This window comes from Bos javanicus, chromosome 19, assembly GCF_032452875.1.
Source record: "Bos javanicus breed banteng chromosome 19, ARS-OSU_banteng_1.0, whole genome shotgun sequence".
Classification (NCBI taxonomy): Eukaryota; Metazoa; Chordata; class Mammalia; order Artiodactyla; family Bovidae; genus Bos; species Bos javanicus.
This window is the reverse complement of record NC_083886.1, coordinates 28346067-28372430: the sequence shown is the minus strand read 5'-3', so window position 1 is coordinate 28372430 and position 26364 is coordinate 28346067. Positions and strand designations below refer to the sequence as shown.

At 49.4% G+C, this 26364-nt stretch overlaps 3 protein-coding genes across 5 annotated transcripts; 2 read left to right on the top strand and 1 right to left on the bottom strand.

Moving 5' to 3' along the window:
* Positions 1-10135: 10135 nt before the first annotated feature.
* CLDN7 (claudin 7) lies at positions 10136-13132 on the top strand. The gene is made up of 5 exons (XM_061390983.1): positions 10136-10308; positions 10562-11498; positions 12301-12465; positions 12586-12670; positions 12757-13132. Exons 2-5 carry the CDS (start codon positions 11276-11278, stop codon positions 12917-12919), a joined length of 636 nt encoding a protein of 211 aa, XP_061246967.1. The 5' UTR covers positions 10136-10308; positions 10562-11275; the 3' UTR covers positions 12920-13132.
* A 127-nt stretch (positions 13133-13259) lies between these two features.
* On the bottom strand, positions 13260-20641 carry ELP5 (elongator acetyltransferase complex subunit 5). Of its 3 annotated transcripts, XM_061390979.1 has the most exons (9): positions 20604-20641; positions 20265-20323; positions 18681-18741; positions 18516-18596; positions 16303-16523; positions 15027-15208; positions 14524-14619; positions 14278-14378; positions 13260-13645 (listed from the first exon to the last, which is right to left on the bottom strand). In XM_061390979.1, exons 1-9 carry the CDS (start codon positions 20624-20626, stop codon positions 13531-13533), a joined length of 939 nt encoding a protein of 312 aa, XP_061246963.1. In that variant the 5' UTR covers positions 20627-20641; the 3' UTR covers positions 13260-13530. The 3 variants fall into 3 exon arrangements, with proteins under 3 accessions (XP_061246963.1, XP_061246965.1, XP_061246964.1); XM_061390981.1 differs by lacking the exons at positions 20265-20323; positions 20604-20641 and adding an exon at positions 19593-19676; XM_061390980.1 differs by lacking the exons at positions 20265-20323; positions 20604-20641 and adding an exon at positions 18898-19005.
* Positions 19811-25917, top strand: CTDNEP1 (CTD nuclear envelope phosphatase 1). The gene is made up of 8 exons (XM_061390982.1): positions 19811-20288; positions 23122-23188; positions 23283-23401; positions 23612-23683; positions 24102-24218; positions 24440-24551; positions 24894-24978; positions 25269-25917. Exons 1-8 carry the CDS (start codon positions 20187-20189, stop codon positions 25327-25329), a joined length of 735 nt encoding a protein of 244 aa, XP_061246966.1. The 5' UTR covers positions 19811-20186; the 3' UTR covers positions 25330-25917.
* The last annotated feature ends 447 nt before the right edge of the window (positions 25918-26364 follow it).

Below are 26364 nucleotides of genomic sequence, written 5' to 3'. Positions count from 1 at the left end.
AGCCTCGGAACGCTCTGAGCACCGACAGCGCGCGCTGTGAAGAACCGGACTCAGAAGCACGGGGCTCTAGTGCCACCTGGAGGGAGAGCGCGGATCCGCAGCGGATCTGGCCGGGGTGGTCTGCGGCCCACTGTCCCCGCTCGTTCCACATCTTTAAGGCTTTCATTGCTTCCAGCCCGGGCCTCTCTCTGGAGCTTCAGATCCGAGTGTTCAGCTGCCGCCTGGGTGGGCAGTTCACATAATCAGCATGTTCAAACCTGCTTCTGCTAACTTCCTCATCCCAGTGAACGGTCCTGTTAGCCAGCCTGTCACTCCTATCAGAAAGAGGAAGTCATGCTTGATTCCTCCTCTCCTGCACCCCCCACTTTTATCCAGTTTCCAGCATTGGTGTTTTAACTCCTAAATCCTCATATTCATCTGATTTTTTCCACCTGTACTGTGGCCAGTTTGGTTCAGACAGCCATCACCCTGCCTGGTCTTCCTGCTCCTCTTCCTAAAGGAGGGGCTGAGTACAATTCAAAAAGAGTTCAACCTCCTCACTCTCCCCTCAGAAGTCTCTGTTGCCAATTGTCAAGTTCTAACCCCCTTTCAGAGTGAACAAAACCTTTTGCCTTTCCTCCTATCTCTGCCTCACATTCTATCCCCTCCCCTCAAGTTTTAGTCAATTCCTAACTATTTCTTGTATCCAGAACACACTGCGCTGTTTCACTCCTTGGTGGCTACTAATAATCCCTTAGTCTGGAATACCAGAGGACTCCCATTCATCCTCTGAAAAACTACCCCCGCCCCCACCCCCGCCCCTGTCCCTGTGATACCTTCCTTGGCTTTGCTCCAGAAAACCATGTGTCCCCATGTAGTACATTGTCATGATTTCTTCTCTGCACATTAACCCCGAGGACAGATAATCATCTTGTTTACCTCTGTATCCTCAACACCCAGCTCACCCAGGATGAGCACTCAATATTTATTTGTTGAATGAATGAAATGAGGGTCTGCTCCTGATGGTCAGGAATATGGACTGGGCAACGGTCTGGAATGGGGGAATGCTTTGGTAAATGGTTCCACATACCTGACCAAGGGGAACTAAAGTAGAAGAACTAAAGTCTGTTAGTTGAGGGGAACAAATTGTTTATGAATAAAAAGGAGCAGAAGTGATTGTTGGAAGCAGAGAAGGAAGGTAATTGGGAAGGTAGAAGGAAAACCAGGGATGCTGGAATGCCATGAAAGGAAGAGGGCAAGGAGAGAGGGAAAGCTGAGAAAGGTGCCAAGAGGTAAAAAGGGAGCTGGAGGGAGGCACAGGTTGGAGGCAGATGATAAGTCAGGGTAGCAGATAGAGTGCAGGCCTTGGAGTGTCTCCTGGCACTCGGGTCAAGGAACTTTCCCAGTCTCATTCAGATGCTTTGTTCAGATGCTTCTAGGAGTTTAAGCCCCAGGGAAAGTAGAATCAAGGAAAGCAAGTCAGATCTAGATAAAGAAGATAAAAAGAAAGGAGAAGGTGGTGGGGAGTAGAAGAGACAATGGGAATAAGGAGAGTCAGGAGGGAGGGAGAAAAATGTCTGGGAAGGTGGGAGAAAGAGACTAATTGCGAGAGGATGGGAAAGGAAGAAATGAGACACAGGACACAGTGGGCATTTAGCATTGGAGCATGTGTGTGTTCATCTTGCTTAGAAATTAATCCTTGGCTCATTTGATCTCAGAACCAGTTGTAGGCCTTTCTAAGCTCTGCCCTAGGACATGGGGAGCTGATCCTTCCAGGCTTTTGTTTTCAAAGTCCCATATTCACTGTCTTCTGACTCGATATAGCCCATAGGAGGTGAGAGATTGGAGGGCAGGAGAAAGCCAGGATGTTTCTTCACTCTCTCTGCCTCCAGCTCCTACTCTTTAGGCCCACTTCACTTTCAGCTTCTAGAGGGAAACACTGGACCCCTGAGCTCCAGCAATGCCATCTCCTCCCTTTGTCCCATTATTGTTTTTGTCAATATATGAGGATCTCAGGTACAGAGGATTGAATTAATGGCACAGTTCTTGGTACATGATACTCACTGATCAATGTCTTATATTTATTTAAAAAATTATCCTTTATTTCCATATCCATTTCTCATTTGTCTTCTCTCAAAAACCCACCATCCCAATGCATTTAAGGCTCCCTTTTGTTGTACTCTTGCAAAACATGAATTGTTTTATGTGCAGGTGGCTTAGTGGTAAAGAATCTGCCTACCAGTATAGGAGATGCAAGAGATGCGAGTTGGATCCCAGGGTCGGGAAGATCCCCTGGAGAAGGTAATGGCAACCCACTCCAGTATTCTTGCCTGGGAAATCCCAGGGACAGAGGAGCCTGGAGGGCTACAGTCCGTGGGGTTATAAAGAGTTGGACACAACTGAGCACAACCCAGTACACAGCATCTGTTTATATCTTTCAATCTAATCTTACTTATTTTCAGTGAGCACTATGTTTTGAGAACCCATTCATGTTCTGTGATTATCCAAGTGATGGTTTCATAATTATTTCATTGCATAATTTATTGATTCATTGCATAATGTACCATTGCCTAATGCTCCACAATGTCAGTCATCCCACTGATAGGCACCCATATCACCTCCACTTCCCAACCACAACAAATAATGTGGCAGTGAACATGGAGCTATGTCTCTGCCTCTGCCTATGTCTTTGTCTTTATTTATATCTATCTCCATGAGCAGAATTGCTGAGTCATAGGGTATACTTCTACCTAATTTGACTAAAAACTACCGGCTTGCTTTTGAGAATGACTATCACAGTCTCCACTTCTATCAGGAGTTCCGGAGAGTTCTGCTACTACCGCACCACCCTCTCAGGCAGCATCCACCCAGAAACAGCCGAGTGAAGAGTATGGACTCTGGGCCTGAATTGCCCGAGTTTGAGTCCCAGCTCTGATACTTAATAACTTTGTGCCCTTGGGAAAGTTACCTAAGCTCTTTGTGCCTTATTTACCTCATCTGTAAAATGAGAAGGGAGATAATAATAGTATCCACATCTTAGGGTTTTAATGAAGGTGAATACTGTAATACTCATATAGTGCTTAGAAAAGACAGAAATAGATACAGTTTATTGTTTTTGTTTGGTTTTTGAAAAGCTCTATTGAGACAGAATCGACAAACAATAAACTGTACATACTTAAAATGTACAGTTTGATAAAGCAAAAGATTTTTTCTTGGGACTCCCTTAGTGGTCCAGTGGCTAAGACTCCCTGCTCCCAATGCAGGGGGCCCAGGTTCCATCCCTGGTTGGGGAACTAGATCCCACATGCTGCAGCTGAGACCTGATGCAGCCAAATAAATAAATGAAGATTTTATCTTGAGGTGTTATTGACATGTAACTTTAATTTCAGGTGTACAACACAGTGATATATGTATATATTACAAAATGATTACCACAATACATCCAGTTAACAGCTAATTTGATGTTTTGACATATGTATACACCTCTGAAACTGTCCCCAGAATCAAGATAATGAACACACCCATCACCCTCTGTGTTTCCTTGTACCTCTATGTAATTCCTCCTGTCAGCCCCTAGGCAACCACTGATCTGATTTCAGTCACGAGGGACTAGTTTGCATTTTTTAGAATTTTATGCAAATAGAATCACACAGATTCTACTCCTTTTGTTTGGACTTCTTTACTTCCCATAACTATTTTGAGATTCATGTATGTTGTTGCGCGTATTGTGAGTTTATTTTTTTATTGTGAAATATTATTGATTTGATTAGCAATAGTAATCAGTTAGATTGTCCATCACCTGTTGATGGATATTTGCATTATTTCCAGTTTGTGGCTGTTACAAATAAAGCTGCCATGAACATTTAAGTACAGGTCTTCATATGGGCATGTACTTTCATTTCTCTTGGAAAATACCTAAGAGTAGGATGAGTGGATTATATGATAGGTATGTGTGTGCAACTTCTTTTTTTTTTTTTCCAATAAATCAGGTTTTACTGCTCACAGGGTCATTTCTGAGTTGCAAACAATCTGTCCCTGTATTCCCCTATTGAATCTGGGCTGCCACCATCAGACAGACAAAATGTGCCAGGACACTGTTTTTCTTGCATCTTTGGGAAACTTTAGCAACAGACAGTAGTGTGTGACTTTTTATGAATTGGCTAAATTGTTTTCTAAAGTGGTTGTCCCACTTTACTTGCCCACCCACAATATCTAAAAGTTCTAGTTCCTCCACACACCAGCACTTCAGATGATCAGTCTTTTAAAATCCAGAATTGGACTATGAAGTGAGTGAAAGTTGCTCAGTCGTGTCCAACTCTTTGCGACCCCATGGACTATACAGTCCATGGAATTCTCCAGGCCAGAATACTGGAGTGGGTAGCCATTCCCTTCTCCAGGGGATCCATCAGAATGGACTATATGAGATTTTAAATAAATGAGAATTTGTCAATTTTTGTCAGTTCAGTAGGTGAAAGGTGATATTGTATTTCAGTTTTCTCTGATTACTTATGGCTTGGAGCATCCCTTTAAACTCTTGTTAGCATTTTGGCTTTCTATTTTTTTGGCAAATCCCTTCCACGTATTCTTCGCCCATTTTTCTCTTGGAATATTTTTACTGTTGATTGGCAAGAGACTTAAACAAATAATGTTAGTTTGTTATCATATTTAGATATTGTACATATTTTCTCTTCTTCTATCGTCTGCCTGTTAATTTTTCTTTGGTGAACTTCATTTAGCAGAAATTTTAAATTTAGTATCATCAAAATGACCAATTTTCCCCTTAGGATTTGTGATTTTGAAATTTTGCATGTATTCTTTTCCATTTTTGCATCAAAATTTACCTTTTCTTCTAAGAACTATAGTTTTTAGATTTACATTTTTGTTTGTTTGGTTGTACCATGGCAGCTGGGATCTTAGCTACCTGACCAGGGATCAAACCTGCCCCTCCTGCACTGGGATCACAGAGTCTTAACCAGTGGACCACCAGGGAAGTCCCCACATTTAGGTCTTTTTTTTTTTTTTTTAGTTCTACCAGTTTATTGCTACCAATCCATCTCCTTCTACCCTCCTCACACATGTGTGCTCAGTCATGTAACCCAGTGGACTGCAGCCTGCCAGGCTCCTCTGTCCATGGACTTTTCCAGGCAAGAATATTGGAGTGGGTTGGCATTTTCTTCTCCATGTTTAGGTCTTTTTAATCCATCTAGAGTTCATCCACTTCTGATATGGGCTTCCCAGGTGGCATTAATGGTAAAGAACCCATCTGCCAATGCAGGAGACATAAGAGATGCGGGTTCGATCCCTGGGTTGGGAAGATCCCCTGGAGAAGGAAATGGCAGAGAGAATTGCCTGGACAATTCCCTGCAATTCTTGCCTGGAGAATTCCATGGACAGAGGAGCCTGGTAGGCTGCAGTCCACAGGGTCAAAATGAGTCAGACACCACTTAAGTGACTCACCATACAGCACGCGCTTTTGATACATATGTAAGTACCTATGGATGTGAGAGTTGGACTGTGAAGAAGGCTGAGTGCCAAAGAATTGATGCTTTTAAACTGTGGTGTTGAAGAAGACTCTTGAAAGTCCTTTGGACTGCAAGGAGATCCAACCAGTCCATTCTGAAGGAGCTCAGCCCTGGGATTTCTTTGGAAGGAATGATGCTAAAGCTGAAACTCCAGTACTTTGGCCACCTCATGCAAAGAGTTGACTCATTGGAAAAGACTCTGATGCTGGGAGAGATTGGGGGCAGGAGGAGAAGGGGACAACAGAGGATGAGATGGCTGGATGGCATCACTGACCCGATGGACGTGAGTCTGAGTGAACTCTGGGAGTTGGTGATGGACAGGGAAGCCTGGCGTGCTGCGATTCATGGGGTCGCAAAGAGTCGACACGACTGAGCGACTGAACTGAACTGAACTGACCTCTGTCTCTAGTATTCTGTTCCATTGGTGTATCTCTCTTTTCTTGCACTAATACTATATGGTTACTGTTGCTGAATGCTTTGTAGCAAATTTAAATTTCTGGAAGAGCAAGACCCCTCTTGTCACTCTTCTCAGTGAAGACCTAACTATTTGTGTGTGTGTGTTTTAATTACTTCAAAAAATCTGAAGGTAAACATTAATATCTTAAAAAAAAAGCACCAATTGAATTTTTTTTTGGTAATATATCAAATTGTATGTTATTCTGGGGACAACTGATATCTTTATAATGTTAAGTCATCCCATTTAAGAGCATGGACTATTTTTGTATTCATTCATCTTCTATATTCTTTCAGTTCAATGCAGTCGTTTAGTCATGTCCAACTCTTTGTGACCTTATGGACTGCAGCACGTCAGGCTTCCTCGTCCATCACCAACTCCTGGAGCTTACTCAAACTCATGTCCATCGTGTTGGTGACACCATCCAACCATCTCATCCTCTGTCTTCCCCTTATCCTGCCTTCAATCTTTCCCATCATCAGAGTCTTTTCCAATGAGTCAGTTCTTCACATCAGGTGGCCAAAGTATTGGAGTTTCAGCTTCAGCATCAGTCCTTCCAATGAATATTTAGGACTGATTTCCTTTAGAATGGACTGGTTTTATCTCCTTGCAGCCCAAGGGACTCTCAAGAGTCTTCTCCAACACCACAGTTCAAAAGCATCAGCTCTTTGGCGCTCAGCTTTCTTTATAGTCCAACTGTCACATCCGTACATGACTACTGGAAAAACCATAACTTTGACTAGACAGATCTAGTAGAATTAAAATTTTTCTTCCATTGAGGTCTTATGAATACTTGGTTAGTTCCAAGATGCTCTATAATTTTTGCCGTGATGCAAATTAAGTGTTATTTTTAAAATTATATTTTCTAATTAGTTTTTGCTGGTGTAGTAAAATACTAGTGACTCTCTTTGTGGGTGGATCTCGTGTACAGCAAACTTGCTGAACAACATGGATAGTTCTGACAGATTCTCTGTTGCTTTTATCTGATTTTCTAGTAGGTGATTATATCGTTTGCAAATCAATTTTATTTTGACCCTTTCAATCTTTGCACAATCTATTTATTTCTCTTCCTTGTGGTATTGATCAAGCTCATTGTCGTCTTCTTTATACCTATGTTCTCATCATCATTGTTGTTGACTTCAGAACCCACCAGGACACTCCATTTACTCATGGCCTCTCAGCCCTCAGTCTCATCTCCAACCATGTTTTCAATCCATCTTCAGGCGCCTACCCAAGGCTTTATCTCTAAAAACACCCTTTTCCAGTTTAGTGAATTCAAGCCTGCCACCTCTGATGATCACCTCCTAGGCTTCTAGATCATCCATTCATGTATCCCCAGTTCTCTCACTTTACAGAGACTTCAAAACCATTGACTGGATGAGTTTTTCACTATCCACTGACTCCTTTTTATGTTTGCTCTCCTTAATACCCAATTTATAGCAACAATCTAGCACATAATCACTCTCTTGCAAATTAGAATTCCTTCTCTATTCTCTGTCTCTTTCTTTCTTTCTTTTGGCAACACTGCTTGGCTTTTAGGATTTTCAGTTCCTTGACCAGGGGTTGCACCCAGGCCACAGTAGTGAAAGCCTGGAGTCCAAATCACTAGGCTACCAGGGAACTCCCCCTTTTCTCTCTTTTTAGCAAAATCCCAACCCTGGCTAATTCCAACCATCCATCTACTTTCTCCTCACACCCAGCTCTTTTCTTAAAGGTTTCTAGAGCAAGAAATTCACAGTGATGCTGACTGGTGATACTTTAAATCAGTGGTTCTAGGCTGGGACCAGTTATGCTCATCTCATCACTGGGACATCTGGCAATCTCTGGAGACAATGATTTTTTTAAAATTTATTTTATTGAAGCATAGTTGATTTACAATGTTGTGTTAATTTCTGCTGTACAGCAGTGACTATATATATATATATTCTTTTCCATTATGGTTTATGACAGGATATTGAATATGGTTTCCTGTGCTATACAATAGGACCTTGTTTATTCTGGAGACATTTTTGATTGTCACACTAGGGTGTGGGAGAGGATACTGGCATCAAATCAGTGGGGAAGTTCAGGGTGCTTTTAAATATCCTATAATGCACAGAACCATCCCATAACAAAGACTTATCTGGCCCCAAACACAATAGTGCTGAGGTGGAGCAATTCTACTTTAAGTTAATACAAATCTCAAAGGGACAATAGAAACAGGGTCATAGCACTTTTTGTTCCCTATGCCTATAATATGCCTTTCTGGGTGGCTCATTGTTTAAGTCCCTTCCTAGGTAGGTCTCCCTGACCTTACTCTGGAATGGACCCAACCTCATCACATTACCCTATTTTATTGCCTTGAAAACATGGTCCATTTTATGTCTTTATTGCCTGCTTCCTCCCTCTAGAATCTAAGTTACCTGAATGAAGCGTCCTCTTTTTCTTTTTCGACGGCACAGAATGCCATGCAGAACTTCCTCAACCAGGGATTGAACCTGTGCCCCCTGCATTGGAAGCACTGAATCTTAACCACTGGCCCACCAGAAATTCTGCAGTGTCCTCTAGTTTACAGCTGTAGCCCCAGTGTCAAGCATGGTGCTTGGTACATTGTACAGGGTCTCAGAAAATATTTGTCAAATCAGTAGATGAAAATCATGTTAATTTGCAATTTAGTCATTTATTCATCAACTATTTATTAGGGATAAAACCCAGACACATCTCTTGGAACTTATAGTATAGTGGGGAGACTGACGTTGACTAAATAATCACACAAAGTGAATAGCTTTCAGTCATGATAAGAACCTTGAAAGTACAGTACAGGTAGCAGTGAGAATATTCAGCAAGGTGCTCTGACTCAGTCCGGGGTGGGGTGCTCAGGCCAGGCCTCCCAGAAGTCATATTTGAGCTGATAGTTAAGGATGAGTCGGTTAGCTGGGTAGAAGGAAGGTTGAGTGGGGGTAGATGAGAAGAGCACCCAGGCATAGAGAACAGAGAGCAGAGGCACTTTGGTGGGAAGGAACACAGTATAGTTCAGGAAGTGTGGCTGAAGCATGGAGTCTCATAAACCATAGTGTAACATTTATTTGCAAATCCACTGGAGCAATAGGAGCCAAAGAATGCCATTGGAAGTTTTAAGGATTTTAAACAGGAAGCGATAAGATAAAAGTTTATTAATAAAACAAATTTGTTTCTAGAAAATAGATTTTAGAAGGACAAGCAAGGAAGCAAAGAGATTGGTTTGGAGGAGGTTGCAGTGTCCAGGCAAGAGGTGATGGTGGCTTGGCCTGAGATGGTCTCACTGAGCTTGGAGAGGAGCTGGATATATTTAACTAACAAGAAATGTGGATTATTAGAGCTGGAAATCACCTTAACAAAATACAAAACTCATCATTAATCAAAGGTAGAAAAATAAAATGCATAATAAAGACTTCCTTAAAGTCTGCATTTTACAGAAAATGCAGAAAAACAGGTTAATTAGGACTACGAAGGGCCCATTAATATTTTTATTGAATAAAAGAAAGACCGAGAAATATTTGAGAAGGAGGAGCAAAGATGGGAAATATGAGAGACATGAGGTTAAAAAATTAAATGAAAGAGACAGAGTAAGAAAGGTGTGTGAGCCTGAGAGATGTCAGGTTGGAGAGGGAAAGATTGGAAGGAAACCGGACCATGAGGGAGCAGGGATGTGCTCTCGGGTAGATGCAAAGAAAGGCTACTGGGTGATGCTGGGCTCCAAGGGGGCTGGAGATGGGGTACAAAGGTAGACTAAAAGATGAGGAGTAAAATAGGAAGCGGAAAGGACAGGAAAGGGAGATGATAACAGAGGAGGGAGGGAGGAATGGGTAAGTGGGGGATGCTTGGTGGGATGGGGCAGAACTCAGGGAGAGTGACAGAAGAAACCTGAGGGTGAGGTGGAGGTCTGAGGACTGAATCAAAGGCCACATTAGAGCCAGATGTTCCGGAGGACTGCACGGTGAGAAGGCGGGAGAGGGCACACAGACAGGCAGGTCCAGGCTCCGGATGAGGGTGAGAAACTAGTGCAGGGCTGGGGGAGGAGGAAGAGGGAAAGGTGGAGGGCCGGCTGGAAAAACTCCAAGGGAAGAGAATGGTGGGTGTGGCCAAGACTCTGACCCAGGCCTTACCCTGCTCCCTCCCTTCGCTCGTTTCTGGCCTCAGTGGTTTCTTCTTTCTGCAGCAAGGACACTTGAGGCGGGATGGGACAGTGACAGCGGGGCGGGGGGGGGGGGGGGGCGGGGGGGGCCAAGGGCCCCGCCATTAAGTCACGTCCAGCGGAGATCGGAATAGGGGGCGGAGAAGATGGGTGCTGGGGTACCGCTCCTGGAAGCCAGGTGTCTGGTGAAGGCGACAGCGGTGAGGCGGGGTTGGGCCCTAGGCGGTGGCTCTGGCGGTGGAGACTCTAATTAGGCGGCTGAAGTGGGCAGTTCTGAGGGGTCCCCGGAAGGTGGGGTCAGCGACGAAAGGAAACTGAAGAGAAAAAGAGTAGAACAGAGGGTGGGGGCGAAAGTAGGGCGGGATAAAGAGCGAGCGCACAGAGTAGAAGCCGAGAGTCTCTGCGGGAGGGAAGGCGAAGCCAGGGCTAGCCTGGGGCATCTCTCCCGCTCAGCCTCCGCCGCGTTCCTGGCGCACCTATCTGGGAGCGGGGAAGGGACGTCCTTGCGCCCGAGGGACCTCCAGTCCTAGGGGCTTCCGCAGAACTCGGGACTCCGGAGAAGACTCCACCTCCCCCCTCCAGCGGTCCAAGCCCAGCAAGTGAAGAGGCGTGACATGGGGCTCAGGTTTCTTCCTCCTCACCTGAGCCAGGAGGGGTGGGGGCAAGGACTTCCGGCTCAGGTGAGTGTCCCTTCGGTGACGTCAGGTCACCCTCGGCCGCCCCTCGGTCCCTCCCCGCCTCGCGCTCCCGGTGCCCGCGGGGGCGCGCCCCCCGACGCCCTACTTATACTCAGGTGCGCAGCACCTGTCCGCCCGCACCTGCCCGATCACCGCTGAGCGACCTCTAGTTCGCACAGCAGCCTCGGGCCGACAGCCCAGGATACTCTGGGGACTTCCAGCACCCGGAGGCCGCGCCCGTACGGCCCCTCCACCTTTTGTTTGGGAACAGTCGCCGAGCGCCCGAGGGAACCGCCAGGCCTTCGCGGATCGCTTTTGTCGGTCACCAGTCCTGTTCCCTCTGCGGTGAGACTCTCGCCTCGCCGGAGGGGTCGGTTTGTGTTTACTCCGGGGACCAGATTTGCAAGCAGTCGACCAACTTCTTTTTCGCCTCTTTGGGTAACTTAAAAACTCGCCCTCCCGGCGCCCCCCGTCTATTCTGAGGGCGGAAATGGCCAATTCGGGCCTGCAGCTGCTGGGCTTTTCCATGGCTCTGCTGGGCTGGGTGGGCCTGGTGGCATGCACCGCCATCCCGCAGTGGCAGATGAGCTCGTACGCTGGCGACAATATCATCACCGCCCAGGCCATGTACAAGGGGCTGTGGATGGACTGCGTCACGCAGAGCACCGGCATGATGAGCTGCAAAATGTACGACTCGGTGCTCTCCCTGCCGGGTAAGACCGCGGGACCGACGGGGCGGACGCTCCAGAGCCGGGGTCGCGGCGGGGGCTGGGGGCGCGCCTCGAGGCCCCAGGGCCCGACGCGCTGGGTTGCCGGGTAGCGCGGCTGGAGAGGAGTAAGCGGTAGGGCCGAGGTCCTGGGACTGCACGTGAGCGGGTCCGGCTGAGCCCCTTTTCGCCCGCGGACGGGCCTAGTCTCCTGGCCGAGCGGCCAGCGGCCCAAGCCGCTCCCGGTAAGCTGAATCCTGGGGCGCGGCCTTCCCCTCCCCCTACCCCGTGGAGGCCAAGGTCTTCGCCATCTCCCGCCCTTTTCTCGGACAAAAGGCGGCGCGGGCTGGAGGCCGCGGTGTTGGGTTAGGGGCCGCTGGGTCGAACCAAGGGCCGAGGAGCCGCGTCTCCTGGGCCGCCGCCTGCGGCTTCTAATCTTATCGGCGATTAGCCGAAGCCACAAACCGTGGCCTCGATAGTGGGGTCAGAGCTGAGAAGAGAGCCGGGGCTGCGGGCGGCGCCGGGGCCGCAGCCACCGCTACCGGGGCTCAGGTCACCACCTCTGTTTTCCTTCGACGTCCCCTTTCACCCTTCCCCCTCCGCGGGGGCAGTTTCATCGAAACCCTGGCGCCCCGGGCGGGCGGATCCTAGAGCCGAGAGGGCGGGGCAGAGCGGGAAGGCCACGGAGTCGGGAGGGGGCGGGATCCACCAGCTCCAGCCCGGGACTCGGGGACTCGGGGTCTGAAGCGGTCCGAGGGCCGCCCCCGTCATTTCCAACAAGGATGGCATCCTTACCCCTTTTTCGCAGCGGCCTTGCAGGCCACTCGAGCCCTAATGGTGGTCTCCCTGGTGCTGGGCTTCCTGGCCACATTCGTGGCCACGATGGGAATGAAGTGTACAAACTGTGGAGGAGACGACAAAGTGAAGAAGGCCCGGATAGCCATGACGGGAGGCATCATTTTCATCTTGGCAGGTGAGCCACAGGTCCAAGGTGGGGACAAGGGCTCTCTTAACCATCCTGAAGGGGTAAGTGTGGACACAGTGCGGGTTTGGGGGGTGGCTCACAGTACCTGAATCCTCACATTTTCTCCAGGTCTTGCTGCCTTGATAGCTTGCTCCTGGTACGGCCATCAGATTGTCTCAGATTTCTATAACCCATTGGTCCCCATGAATGTTAAGTAAGTATGAGAGCCCTATCTCCTAAGGGGTCTGGGGTTGGGAGAGGCAGGCCAGGGTTCGTGACTGCAATTCCTTCTCTCCACAGGTATGAATTTGGTCCTGCCATCTTCATTGGCTGGGCAGGGTCTGCTCTGGTCCTCCTGGGAGGTGCGCTGCTCTCTTGCTCCTGTCCTGGGAGTGAGAGCAAAGCTGGATACCGTGCGCCTCGCTCCTACCCTAAGCCCAACTCTGCCAAAGAGTATGTGTGAGTTGGGACGCCCCTGCCCCAACCTGGCAGCCTACAGGCGCCTCCTTATCAAAGGACCTGGGGCAGAGAGCTCAGCTTGTGGGCAGGGTGCCAAGCAAAAGCCTTCGGTCACTCTAGCCCAGCACACCGTGTACAGTCTCCTAGGGGGTTGGGCGGGGGGGAGGGACAAAAAGGGGAGGGTGTGCTTTTTGTACAGTAATAAAAATATGTTTTGGAAAGTAGGCTTTTTTCCCATCTCCTTCAGGGCATCTGCAACGACTCAGGTGCTTGGCTTCCCTCATCCACTCCCAACCTCCAGTCCTGTCCACTTGCGACTCTTGCTTAAATAGCAACCAAAGAACTTTTGCTTTTAATAAAATATAAAAGATTTTATTAGGCTTGGGGGGAGGTGGTGTTCCTATCCTGTCACTTTCTCTTATGCCTCCAGCTCACTTTCTTCTCACTGGAAGATGCTCCCTGGCTCATGGGTCACAGGGCAGGGCCTCCATAGAAACAGGGAACAAAGATGGAGCAGAGACAGGCTAATGCCAACACACACAATTGAAGGACGGTTACGGGCCCATAGTCTTCCTCTTCCCCTCCTACTGCAGTCTAGTCAAATCTCCTAGACAGTCAAACATCTAGGTCATCGTCTGGGTCTTCTTGATCCAGGTCATCATAAGCATCTGGCTCATAGAAGATGTGGCTGGTAGCCTGGCCCAGCCCAGGGCGCAGTAGAGCCTGCTGTCTGAGGAGAGATAAGGGGAGAATTGGTGCTGGGGAGGGTGGGTAATGGGTCATGTCTGGACACCCTCTTTCTGAGTGACAGTCACTCCCTCTCTGGCTTCCATGTCTTCTTGGTCTAAATCCCTTTGTCTGACCTTGTGTAGCACCAACTGGTATAGGGATGGATACTCTTAGACAGCTCTTGCAACACCCTAAGTTCTTAGCAGCTTTAGGGCAAGGATACTGTGTAGTCTTGCTTCACCCACCCACATGCTGGGCACAGAACAAGTGTCTACTAAGCCCTTATTAACCTGCCTCTGGCATACCATCTAGCTTCCTGCCCTCCCACTGCTGCTACCTGGAGATAGGGCCACTTCCCTGGGGTCTGGTCTGGCTCAGCCCAGGTCCAGATTACTTTGGGGACATCAGTGGAGCTGGGACCCAAGGCTCCAATGGAGAGAAAAGAGACATCAAGGCCCTTTGACACTGCTGGGGTTTGGGTGGGTAAAGAGCCACTCCCCAGACTTGACTCTGGAGGTGGACTTCAGCCCCTATAAAGTTGAAAAAGTTAATCAACAACCTGCTGTTGCCCAACCTCTTAGGCCCAATGCTGGGCTCAACTCAGGGACCTGGGCACTGAGGCCCCAACCTTACTTTTCTGAGCTGAACTGGAAGGGCAGAGTCAGGCTGTCTTTGGCTTCTCTCTCCTTCTTGGACAGATGAAGGTTAAAAGTCAAATGAGTAGTGGGGTCCACCTGTAGGTACAGAAGAAGCTGCTGCTCTGTGCTATCCCTGGAATCCCTGACCCCACGCCCCCAATGTCTGCAGTTTTTATCCCCTTCTCCTTTATCCAGACCCCAAATTCCATCCCCTTGTTCCCGCCCTGCCTCTCTTAGGTACCGAGGGAGTATGAAGATCTGAGGGGGGCTGGGATTCCAGCAGTGGCTCCACTTGGAGCTCCAAGCTGAAGTCAGGAAGGATGGAGAACCACTGAGTCTGGGGAGAAATAAGAAGAGGGTTAACAAAGTTTTTTCTATCTTACTGAGCAAACCAGAGAACCAGGAGCTGCCACTCCAGCTCCTAGCCACCTATCTGGCTTCTTCCAGCTCGTGCGTTCCACCTCTCAGCCCCTCAAACCTCTCCACAGGGACCACTTTTTGCTTTTTCTCCTCTTCCATTTCCTGGAAGGCAGTGTCTTTTGTTGGTTAAACTTACAGGATGTGAGCTTTCCAGGCTACAAAATAGGGATAATAAAACAATCTACCTCACAAGGCCTCTCACAAAGAAGATAAAATGGGGGAAATGCTACGATGAGGGCCCAGGGAAGTGCTCCAACACATCATCTGTTTTACTGCTCTCCCTCTCTGTCTGACCCCAACCTCCAGTCCCCTGCTTCTCCTAACCTGGAGGGTGGGGCGCTGTCTCGGCCTCCGATAGAGGATGTGAGCCGATGCCTGGCCCATTGTACCGCTCAGGGTCACCTCTGTCTGAGCAAGGCTGCTCAATGCTCCCAAGGGGCCTGGGCCGTGAAGCTCTTCATGCAGCAGGCCCAGCACACGCACCTGCTCACCTGGGAGGGTATCACCTGTAGAGGGACAAGAAATGTGGTGTACGAAGGGCAGTAGGGAGCATTCCAGGGATGCTTGGGATCAAACAGTGAAGAGGAAAAAAAAGGCCCACATCAGAGGCCCACATCTTCTCAGAACTCTGCCCAGATCCTGACTGACCTCAGTCAGTTTCACCACCCTGCTCTGACTTCTGTCAGGCCTCACCTTAATACACATTCTTATTCCAGCATATATCGAACCAAGGCACTGCTCTGACCTCAATCCTCAGGAGCGCCCCAAGGCCTCCAGGAAGGAACTCAACACTTTCAATGTTTGTTCTCCACTTGCTTTCAGCCTCATCTCTTGTACACTGAACTACCTGCAGTGTCTGGAACTTGCCAAAAATCCCAGTCGGTGCCTTAGATCCCCTCCCATCTTCCCTCTCTTTTTAGCTGCGTTTAGTGTAATGCACTAAAGACTTGCATTTTTAGGTTGAACTGTATGAAATTCCTAACATCTGATCATATCTGACCTATAAAAACAACAGTAAGTGGTTCATCCTAATACTATAAACTCCATCCTCCCTTGACTTTTACAGAGGAAACTGAAGCACTGTCAGACCAAACACCTGTGTACTGAGCTGGGTATCTGACTCTAAAGCCCATCCTAGGACCCATTGTACTTTAGAGCTACTCCCAGAGCTATCAGCTGGACAAATTGGCCTGGCTGACCCTTTGCTCTTCAAGACATTCCTTCCTTAAGGTACTCTGTACACGTTCCTTTATCATCACAGTCCTTATCAGACTATTCAGTAAATTGCTTGTTTACTAGTCTGTACCCTTTATGGGACTTTGAGCTCCTGGAAGGCAAGGACCCAACACAGTGTATGTATATATTTAACATTTGTTGAATGAATGAATGAGTGAGAGGAAAAAAAAAAAAAACCCACAAACTTGGAAAAGAAAAAAAGAGTGATTGATAGCATTATGAAACAATCAAGAAATAGAATAAAGATGAAGTGATGGAAGAAGTCCCAACTGGAGATCCCTGATATGTTTCTTGTTAGGGTGGAAAGGGGCACATGGTTGGCAGGGTGAATATATGAGGGGAAGAAACAAATGAGGAGCCTCACCAGGGCAGGAGTCCTGACGGCTCAGAGCATGCAGGGTCTGGCAGAGTATGGGGCAGGGAAGGTGATGCAGCAACCAGCTGAGGGAATCAAGAGCAATGGTGGCAGGGCCAGAACCTGTCCTCTTGTCCAGGGCCCTTAAGGCTTCCAGGGGCCCGCCAGGAAGGGCTTTCCCAGGTTTTGACCAGCTGAGAGGGTCTCTGAAGAGATCATGGTAAACCAGCCTATAAACAGAAAATAAAAGGCATGATTATACTGCTCCCCTGCCCCCGCCATCTCCAACTTTGGCTTCTGATCTTTGTGGTTCTGTTTCCTTGATTTTCACTAATATTTTAAACATCAGTGAAAAGGTGTTTTTTTAAAAACTGAAAAGTAGAATATAGTGATTGACAGCACAGACTTTGGTGTCAAACAGTCCTGAGCTCCAAGCTTGGTTCTACTTGCCCAAAGTCACCTAATACATTACTTCATCTAAGACTCAGTTTCTTCACTTATAAAACAGGAATACCAACCTTCTGACATTTAGCACAGTGCTTGACAAGTAGTAAACACTTGATAAATGTTAACTATCATCATTATCAAATATTTCCTGAGTGGTGCCTAAAATTTATCATTCTCTGAATGGATAAAGAGGAAGGCGAGGACCTGAGACATGGTTCCTGTCTGTGGAACAGCTTAGAGAAGATCAAGAACCAAGTCTTGTCATACTAACTACAGACAGAATAACAATTCAGGAAAAGAAACTGGCATGGACTAGAAATCCTGGGAAAGCTTCACAGTGGCAGAACTTGTTCCCAGACACCTCCTTTGTATCTTCTGCCTCTCTTATGAATGTCATCTTTACAGCATCATGTCTACTCTAACATTTGATACAAAACTTGGGCAGGTGTAAACTACCATTATCCAGCTAACTATGCAGACCAGGAAATAATTTTTCTTAACCAGCCAACATAGGTTCAGGGACCTCCTGATCTGGATACTTTCCTCTGCCCCACATCAGTCTGTAAGTCCTGGAAGGTGTACCTGCTAACATCCTTTTACATTTGTCCCAAACTCTCCACCCTGCCTTAAGCCAGGACTGTCTCCTTCTACCATTCTCTGAGATTTCATTGGAATACAAATCCTGTCTACTTCAATCACTGCGCTAATCTAGCACAGTTCCTGGTTCACAACTAGCTCTTAACCAGCACTTCTACATCTGAGAGAACCTGCATTTTTGCAAAACCCTTCCCACTTGGTCTCCCTAAGTCCAGGCCCGGGCCCCACCCCCCCCGCCCCCGCCTCCAGCCCAACCCATTCTCCACAGTGTGGTCTTTCTAACAGGTATGATGTTATCACTCTCGCATCTCCCATGAACAGGTATGGCTTCCATGTTGTTGTTTAGTCACTAAGTGGTGTCCGACTCCTTTGTGACTCCATGGACTGTAGCCCACCATGCTCCTCTGTCCACGGGATTTCCAGGCAGGAGTACTAGAGTGGGCTGCCATTTCCTTCTCCAGGGGATCTTCCCGACCGAGGGATTGGACCACGGCTTCTGCCACATCTCCTGGACAGTAGGCAGAGTCGTTACCTCTGAGCCACCAGGGAAGCCGAATGGCTTCCATATCTCCCCAATTATGCATAAATTGTTCCTTCTGCTCTTGGGGAAAATCCCTATGTAGCCTGCAGTTAGTGCTGACGTACGTTGATCACTAGACTCTGATTAACTCAAAAGGCAAAACGTGTTTATTCTTATTCTCCAGGGCAGTCTCCAATGCTAGCCTGTACTGTCGGCCTTTTATTACTCTATTCCTTTCATCTTCTGTAGTCCCTGTTTTGGATTCTCCAGATACTACTCTTCATCATTCCACTTACTAATTCCTACCTTCTTTGAAAGACCCATTTCCATTCAATGAATTGTCGACTAGGCTTTAAGCTTCTCTGGTGGCTCAGATAGTAAAGAATTGACCTGAAAGCAGGAGACCTGGGTTCGATCCCTGGGTGGGGAAGATCCTCTGGAGAAGTGAATGGCAACCCACTCCAGTATTCTTGTCTGGGAAAATCCCATGGACAGAGGAGCTTGGGCTACAGTCCACGGGGTCGCAAAGGGTCGGACACGACTGGGCAACTGACACTTTCACACTACTACATATCAGGTTTTTTCCCTGTTGCTGGAACGGAAATTCCTCAGCAACATTAGTCGCAATCCAATTAAATTTTTTCCAATTTGTACTTACCGGCTGTTGATACTGGAGTCAAAACCTTCACGAAACTCTTCTTCGCTCACTTCACAGCCCAGGACGTGGACTTGCTCCCCACTGAGGCAGAGATGAGGGGGACTGTCAGAGTGGGACCCAGGCTCCCTTATCGGATGGAACGGCGAGACGCTGCGGGATACTCACCACAACGCAGATTTCTTGACAAGCGCCTTCAGGAGACTACGCCCCTCCCACTCCACGGAGTCTGGAAAGAGCGAATAACAAACAGCCTGAGAATACTGAGGTTTTCGCATTCACGAAGTAGTCGAGACCTCCATCCCTGGCTTGTGACCTATGGCCCCTCCTCTCCACTTCCGCCCTTTGAACCCTGTTCCGAAGCGCCTGTGCCTTCGACCCTCACCCCGAAGCAGCACCAGGCCACCAAGAGCCAACAGCGACTCCAACATTCCCAAAATGCGTCCCGTCCCTCTTCGGACGCCCTCTGATGGCGTCACTGCCTATTGCCCCGCCCCCTCCACATGAACGGGGCGGGGCATCCACGATCCCTCCCACCACTAAGACCTGGTATAGTCTGGAGTGAGAGATGATTAGGTTCACTACCCCAGGAAGGCTCACGGGGAATAGTGCCTCTTGAGTGCTGGTACACATACGTAGGGACGACGCCCCTCTCTACAATTTTACCGTGACTGGGGCGGACAGAGCCGTTGGGGCAGTTGTCCGTGGGAGGGGGAGGTGGCCGCGCGAGCCCTTCCGACGGTGTGAGCCTCGGGGACAAGTGACGTCACTCCGCTCAGCCCGTGCAATTCAAGGCGGGCCTGCTTTGCTCCAGGCCCCGCCCCCGCGCACGCGCAATATTGGGGCCTGGTTCGGAACACGCCCCACCTTCCTTATCCCCACCCCCATAGACTGAGTAGGGGGAACTTTAGTCCAGGTGAAGCGAATACACGTCACCACCGGAAGTAGTGTCAGAGGGGAAGAGGAGGGGGGAAGAAAGGAGGAGGGAGCCCTTTGGGCGGTAAAATGGCGCCTGTCAGAGTGGGAAATCCAGCTGCAGAGGCTGCAGCCCCGCTCCCCAGCGGTTGAGGCGCCCCTGACCTCGGGGAGGGGGAGGCCACTCTGGTCCAGCCATCTGCGTCCTTCGGCTCCCCCTCCCCTTCTTCCTGGGTCCTCGGCTCACCCGGCCCGTTCGCCACCGCCTCCGCGGCCCTTCGCGCGCCGCTGCCCCCGCCCGCCCCTTTCCCGCGGGCAGCCCCCTAGCGCGCCTGCGCAGCGGGCCACCCTCCGCTTCCCTCCTTCCCCTCCCCCTCCCTTCTCCCTCCCTCCCTTCTCCCTAGCCCCCTCCCCCACAGCCCCCTCCCCCAATTCTCCATCCCCTTCCCTCCTGGTCTCGGAGGACCCCACTGTAGCCCGACCTGCCTCGGCCCGCAACCTCGGCGAAGCCGTCAGTGCCACTCCCCGCCCATGTGGGCCCCCGCGGGCTGCCCACGCCTGTCCCCCAGCTCCCCGTTCCGCTGGGCTTTCCCCTCGTCGTGGGTGGCTTTGTGAGCCGCCCGCTCCGTGCCCCTCTCTGCAGCCTCTTCTGCCACTCGGGGCCCCCGTTTCCCCTCCCGGTGGCGGGGGGCTGCCCCCGGGGGGCTGGCGGAGCTGGGCCGCGGGGGCCCCGGGGCCGGCGGTGCCGGGGTCATCGGGATGATGAGGACGCAGTGTCTGCTGGGGCTGCGCACGTTCGTGGCCTTCGCCGCCAAGCTCTGGAGCTTCTTCATTTACCTTTTGAGGAGGCAGATCCGCACGGTGAGCCTTGGGTGGGCGCTGGTGGTGGTGGGGACCTGTGTCAGCGGTGATCAAGGGTTTTCGGTAAGTGTCGGGCCTCGGTTTGGGCCTAGGAACCGAGTCTTGGCGGCAGCTTCTACCTCTAGAGAATTAGAGCACCAGTAGCTGGGCATGAGGTGGGATGGGAAAAAGGAAGACCCTTGCGGTAGAACCGAGATGGTGGAGGGGGGCTAGACGGTAAAAGGATTTGGCAGTTCTTGGGGGCCAGGGTGGTGGGTGGGGCGCTCTTTAAGAAAGCTGAAGTTGTTGCTAAAGAAACCAAGAGGCGGGGAACACCTGTTTGATGGCAGCAGATCCATCGATGTGGGTTAGTCAAAGACCCTCCTATTATTTGGAATCCCCGTGTGTATTTGGTCTTAAGACAAGGAATATACCGGCTCCTGTGCCAAGGGTGGGGGTGGATGGGAGGGCGTATGTGACAAACAAGAATGGGAACTTAGGAAAAGCCCTGGGTGTGCAGGAGAAGCCCCTGCGGTTCATATTAAGGGAACTCTTCCCAAAAGGTCCTGAAAACCTAGTTCATAGTGTGAGTGAATATTTAGGCTTATCAAGACTCTGGGATTGAAAAACGCATAAAAATGCGTTTATGATGGTCATCTTTAGTTGCAGAAGGGAGCACATTAAAGTTTGAGTGTCCTCATCAGAAGACGGTGCTTGTCAGTTGTAAAGACTTCAATCTGAGGGCATGCTTGTTTTTTCCAGGAGACCCCAGCGTTGTGAGGGATATTGTGGGGAGTGTATCTCTGGGTTCCCTCGCCCATAGCTTTTCTCCAAGGTCAAAGCTCCTTAGGCTAACATAATTTAATAAATGTGCTGTGTATTCTCATCCCCATGGGGGAGAATTCACTGAAGGAGGCTGGGGAGGACTCAGGGAGTTGGGGTGTCGAGACTCTCCAGTCTGTACTCTGGAATAACTCAGTAAAACTGGAAGAAATAAAATCTGGTAGGGGCTGCCTAGGTCAAATTTCCAGACAGCCCTGAGTGGTAGTGTGGAATGGGCCTGGCCTTGGCTTCAGTGTCTCCTTTATCAGTCTACTTTCACTTTTTGATTTAGGTTGAGGATTGTTTCTGGGTGGTCATGGTTGTAGGCAGGGCTATTTCCCTAAGACAAGGGTTAGGAACTACGAAGAATCTGAGGTCAGAGATGCTGAGATGTGTGTGTGGCTAGCTCCTGGGGTTTTCCTTCCTTGTTAGGTGCTGTTTTCTCTTCCTGGCCTTGCAGAGAGCATCCCCCTTGCTTCCCCTTCTTTTAGGGGAGAAAATAGCAGTTTTATGGGTGCAGACATGTGCACCAGCCCACCTAGAGACAGGTTCCTTGACCCCACAGCCTTTTGTCTTCCTTTCCTTCCTTCCATTCTGGTTTCTGCCCCCGCCCCCTTTCTGGCAGATGCTTAGAGCATTCCCTACATGCCCAGCATGTGCAACCCGAGATAGCAGGACAGGACACCCGAGCTGTTGTGGCCCTCATCGGCAGCCCTTCGAGAAAAGAAGGGCAGATGCCTTGGGATTAGGGGGAGAGGGCCCTTTGGTCTGCAAGTGGGGAGCCTGGTTCTGGTGAGGTTTGGAGCCTAGGGATGGACTGTGCTTAGAAGAAAAGGGCAGAGGAGGGAATCACCAAGCTCTGCATGCGAGAGACCTGAGTGTTGGAAACAGGAGCCTCTAGAGAGACGGAGAAGCTGGAAGGCCAGGCTGGTGACATCCTTGTCCCTTCCTCACCTCCCACTCACAGCCCTTCACTCTGGCCTTCTCGATGCTCTATCAGTCTGCGTGGTGAGTGGGGCTTTCCAGTATTCTCTGCCTTGCCCTGGGTACCAGGATAAGGAGGCTGTTCAGAGGGCTGAGGTTCTCTGCAGCTTGTGACTTGGCTAGTAGAGACAGAAATGGACAGGTGGCTGGTTAAAATAGGCCTGGTGGCCCCCAGCCAGAGGAACTTAGCTGACCTGACAACCCCTGGATTCCCTCATCCTCTCTTCCCCTTAGTGACCCAAGAACCTCCCCTCCTGATACCTACCCTCTGTCCACTAAGGATTCTGAGGCGCTCAGCTCCCAACATGAGGTGATGGGAGTTGTGACAAAGAATTTTTGAGGTGGAGGTAGGCAGGGCCATGCCTTTCCACGTAGCAGGATAATATCGTGGATAACAGGACAGATTCTTGGGTCAGACTGCAAGGGTACAATCGTGGCTCCACCATTTCATTGATTCTAGTGTTGAGTGACCACCCTTGCAATAGTGTTCTAGGAATACAGCCATTATCAAGACAAAAATCCATGCTTTCATGGTCTTCATTCTTACTGGAGGGGCAAACCACTAATTCCTAGCTGTGTGGTCTTAGGTTATTTAACTTCTCTCAGCCTTGGTTTCTGCATCCTTAAAACATGGGTGATATTGTTATAATTATTATTAGGGTTGTTTTGAGGATTTCATCAGTCAGTTCAGTTCAGTTGCTCAGTCGTGTCCGACTCTTTGTGACCCAAATAACCCTAAATTATACCATATCCAATTTATAGGGGCTTTCCTTGTGGCTCAGCTGGTAAAGAATCCGCCTGCAACACTGGAGACCTGGGTTCAATCCCTGGGTTGGGAAGATCCCCTGGAGAAATGAAAGGCTATCCACTCCAGTATTCTGGCCTAGAGAATTTCATGGACTATACCCATGGGGTCGCAAAGAGTTGGATACAATTGAGTGACTTTCACTTCACTTCAATTTTTAATAAATGTTTAGCATGTGCTTCCTATGGTTAGTGGGGAAGATTTCCTTGTCTAGGGTTTAACCCTCTCTCTTACTCTTCCCAGGTAATTCAGTACCAAACTGTTCGATATGACATCCTTCCCTTATCTCCTGTGTCCCGGAATCGGCTAAGTGAGTATGCTGGCTGGGAGGAACCCTAGGTGAGGTTCGGTTCAAGGTCTTGGCTGGAGGTAGGTTGATGTTACCCCTTCCCCTTGTGGTTCAGGCCAGGTGAAGAGGAAGATCCTGGTGCTGGATCTGGATGAGACACTTATTCACTCCCATCATGATGGGGTCCTGAGGCCCACAGTCCGGCCTGGAACGCCTCCTGACTTCATTCTCAAGGTATGTGGGAGTGGGAAGTGATGGAATAACTTGTGTCTGTAATTCTGCTCAGATTCTTTCCCAATCCCAGAATATCTTGTCCCTGGCCTCGTCCTTGGGCCCTGGGGCAGCCTGCAAAAGGGGAGCAAGCAGTGGGAGGGTAGGGGGTGTCCTTGAGGCCTGGGTGGAGGTGCTTAGGATTTCTCCCAGCCCTGCTATGTTCCTCCACAGGTGGTAATAGACAAACATCCCGTCCGGTTTTTTGTACATAAGAGGCCCCATGTGGATTTCTTCTTGGAAGTGGTGAGTGCAGAAGCTGAAGGCAGTTCTGGGAGGAAGGAATGGTTTTAGGGCTCTGGGAATGTAGAGGATTTGGAGGAATTAAGGAATCAGGAGAAATGGGCAGGGGCAGTTTTGGAGAGGGGAGGTTGTTGGATGGTCGGAGAATGGCTTTCCATAGTTAGGGTTCATTTATTGTGCTGATGCAATTCTATTTTTTCATGGCCTTCCTGCTCTCTTGTTCTTGCATCTCTGAATCTTAAGTGGGTATGATGCCTAAAACTTGGAGTCTGAGGACAGTTTCAAAATTTTGTGTCCTCAGAGACATTCAGTGTAGCTGAAAAGCCTGAAAGTCTACACTGGAATCTTAGTAAAAGGGAACTATATGTCCAAATGAACAATCACCTCTTCTGACAGCTTCCTCTTCTCCAATCTATTTCAGGTGAGCCAGTGGTACGAGTTGGTGGTGTTCACAGCAAGCATGGAGATTTATGGCTCTGCTGTGGCAGATAAACTGGATAATAGCAGAAGCATTCTCAAGAGGAGATACTACAGACAAGTAAGGGACTAGAATCTAAGCCTAAGAATGAGGCTGGGGAGGCAGGCCATCAAGGAGGGACTTCAGTTTGAGGCAACTGCCCAGGAATGGGACCTTAAGGGTGTGTGGGGGTACTACATAATCCCCTTTTGTGGGAACTGGCTGCCTGTGGGCATTGTTGGGATTGGGGGAGCAATCACAGAGGGCGAGTCTTTTGATGCCCAGACCACCCTGCCTTCCAGCACTGCACTTTGGAATTGGGCAGCTACATCAAGGACCTCTCTGTGGTCCACAGTGACCTCTCCAGCATTGTGATCCTGGATAACTCCCCAGGGGCTTACAGGAGCCATCCAGGTAAGGGAGAAGGCAGTGAGTCTGGCAGGACTAGAAAGTGGTTCTAAGGAGGTATTTTGAATGCATGGGGCTGGGATTCCCTGGTTTACAGTAGGTCAGGATGCAAGCTGTTTTTCTTTCATATGAGAGTGTTCCCTGCCTCCCCCCCAATAAGCCTTACCCTAGTATGAGAAATGGGGATTAAAATTTAATTTTGTTTTGGAAGATAAATACAGATTTTACTTGGCTCATTGAGTTTGGGAGGGAGGTTATGTATTTTAAAGTAACCACCCCCAAATAAAAGGGAATACACCCTTTCTCTCTTGAACCCTTTATTCTCATGTGCCTTTTCACCCACCCTAGACAATGCCATCCCCATCAAATCCTGGTTCAGTGATCCCAGTGATACCGCCCTTCTCAACCTGCTTCCAATGCTGGATGCCCTCAGGTAAGGGAAGCTAGACACTTAGATTTCTGAGAAGAGTGGTAGGGGATCCCAAGAAGGAATAAAAGTTTGTCCTGTTTTACTTCCTTATCTCTTTTCCCTAAGAATATAATTTTTGAACCTAGGTCTTAAGAAAACTCACCTTTAGCATTGGGTTTTGGGCAAACTGAACCTCAGTCTCATGAGAAAATGGTGGTTCTTTCTGTCCCACGTCTTCGGTGAGGCTGCTTTACACTAGTGTGAGGAGGCTGTCCCCATGAGGACTCTACCAATGCAAGTTATTGTCGTCCCAGGTTCACCGCTGATGTTCGTTCTGTGCTGAGCCGAAACCTTCACCAACATAGGCTCTGGTGACAGCTGCTCCCCCTCCACCTGAGTTGGGGTGGGGGGGAAGGGGAGGGTGAGCCCTCGGGATGCCGTCTGATGCCCTGTCCAACGGTGAGGACTGCCTGGGCAGGGTCTGCCCCTCCCACCCCTCTGCCCTGGGAGCCTTGCACTCCCTACGGAGTCTGGATGGACACAAGGGCCAGATTCTGAAGCAGCCTCACTCTAACTTCGTGTTCGCACTCCTGGAAACCCCAGACTGGGACATAAGCGGAGACCTAGGAGAGCCGCAACAGTGTCTGGTGGAGAGATATGACTGGCCAGAGTGAGAGAGACATTCGGTAATCCGGGAGGCTCAAAAGAGAAGCCAAGCCAGCTTTGTTGTGATTTGATTTTTTAAAAACTCTTGTACAAAACTGATCTAATTCTTCACTCCAAGGGCTGGGCTGTGGGTGGGAAACTGGGATTTTGGGCCACTGGACTTCCCCAGACTTGTCCCCTCCCTTACTTTCCCTCTATTTGCCCTTCCTCCTAGATTCCCTCAGATCTGTAACCAGCTTTCTCTCTCTTTTTTCCTTTCCTCTCTTTTAAACCATGCATTATAACTTTGAAACCAAAGCTGCCCTAGGTCCTTCTCTGGGGTTTGGGAAAATGAGGGAGGGGTTTTTGTTCACATCCACCCTGTCCACTAGGCAGAGAGAGAAGAGCCTGCTGTAGACCCTAAGGGTAGGGGGAAGGGTCTTAGCGACAGGATGGGCACCCTGTGTCCCGAGAGAACCTGAGCGTCAGTGCAGTAGGCCGAAATATTAAAGGAGTAGAAACCTCGACGACAAGAAAGGCTGGGCTTCGTCTGGAAGACTGGCATGTACTAGCTAAGCAGGCGCTTCCTTCGAGCGGCGGGCTCCCCAGCCCCTGGCTGGCCCGGCCCCACCTCCCCACCTCCCCGCGGCCCTCCTCCCCAAGCCCAAGCCGGCTCTACTTCCTCGCGCCCGCCACGTGACGCTCCGCCCTTTGAGATCACATGATTTTCACGGACACACAGCAGCAGTGTTCTTCCGCGCTGAC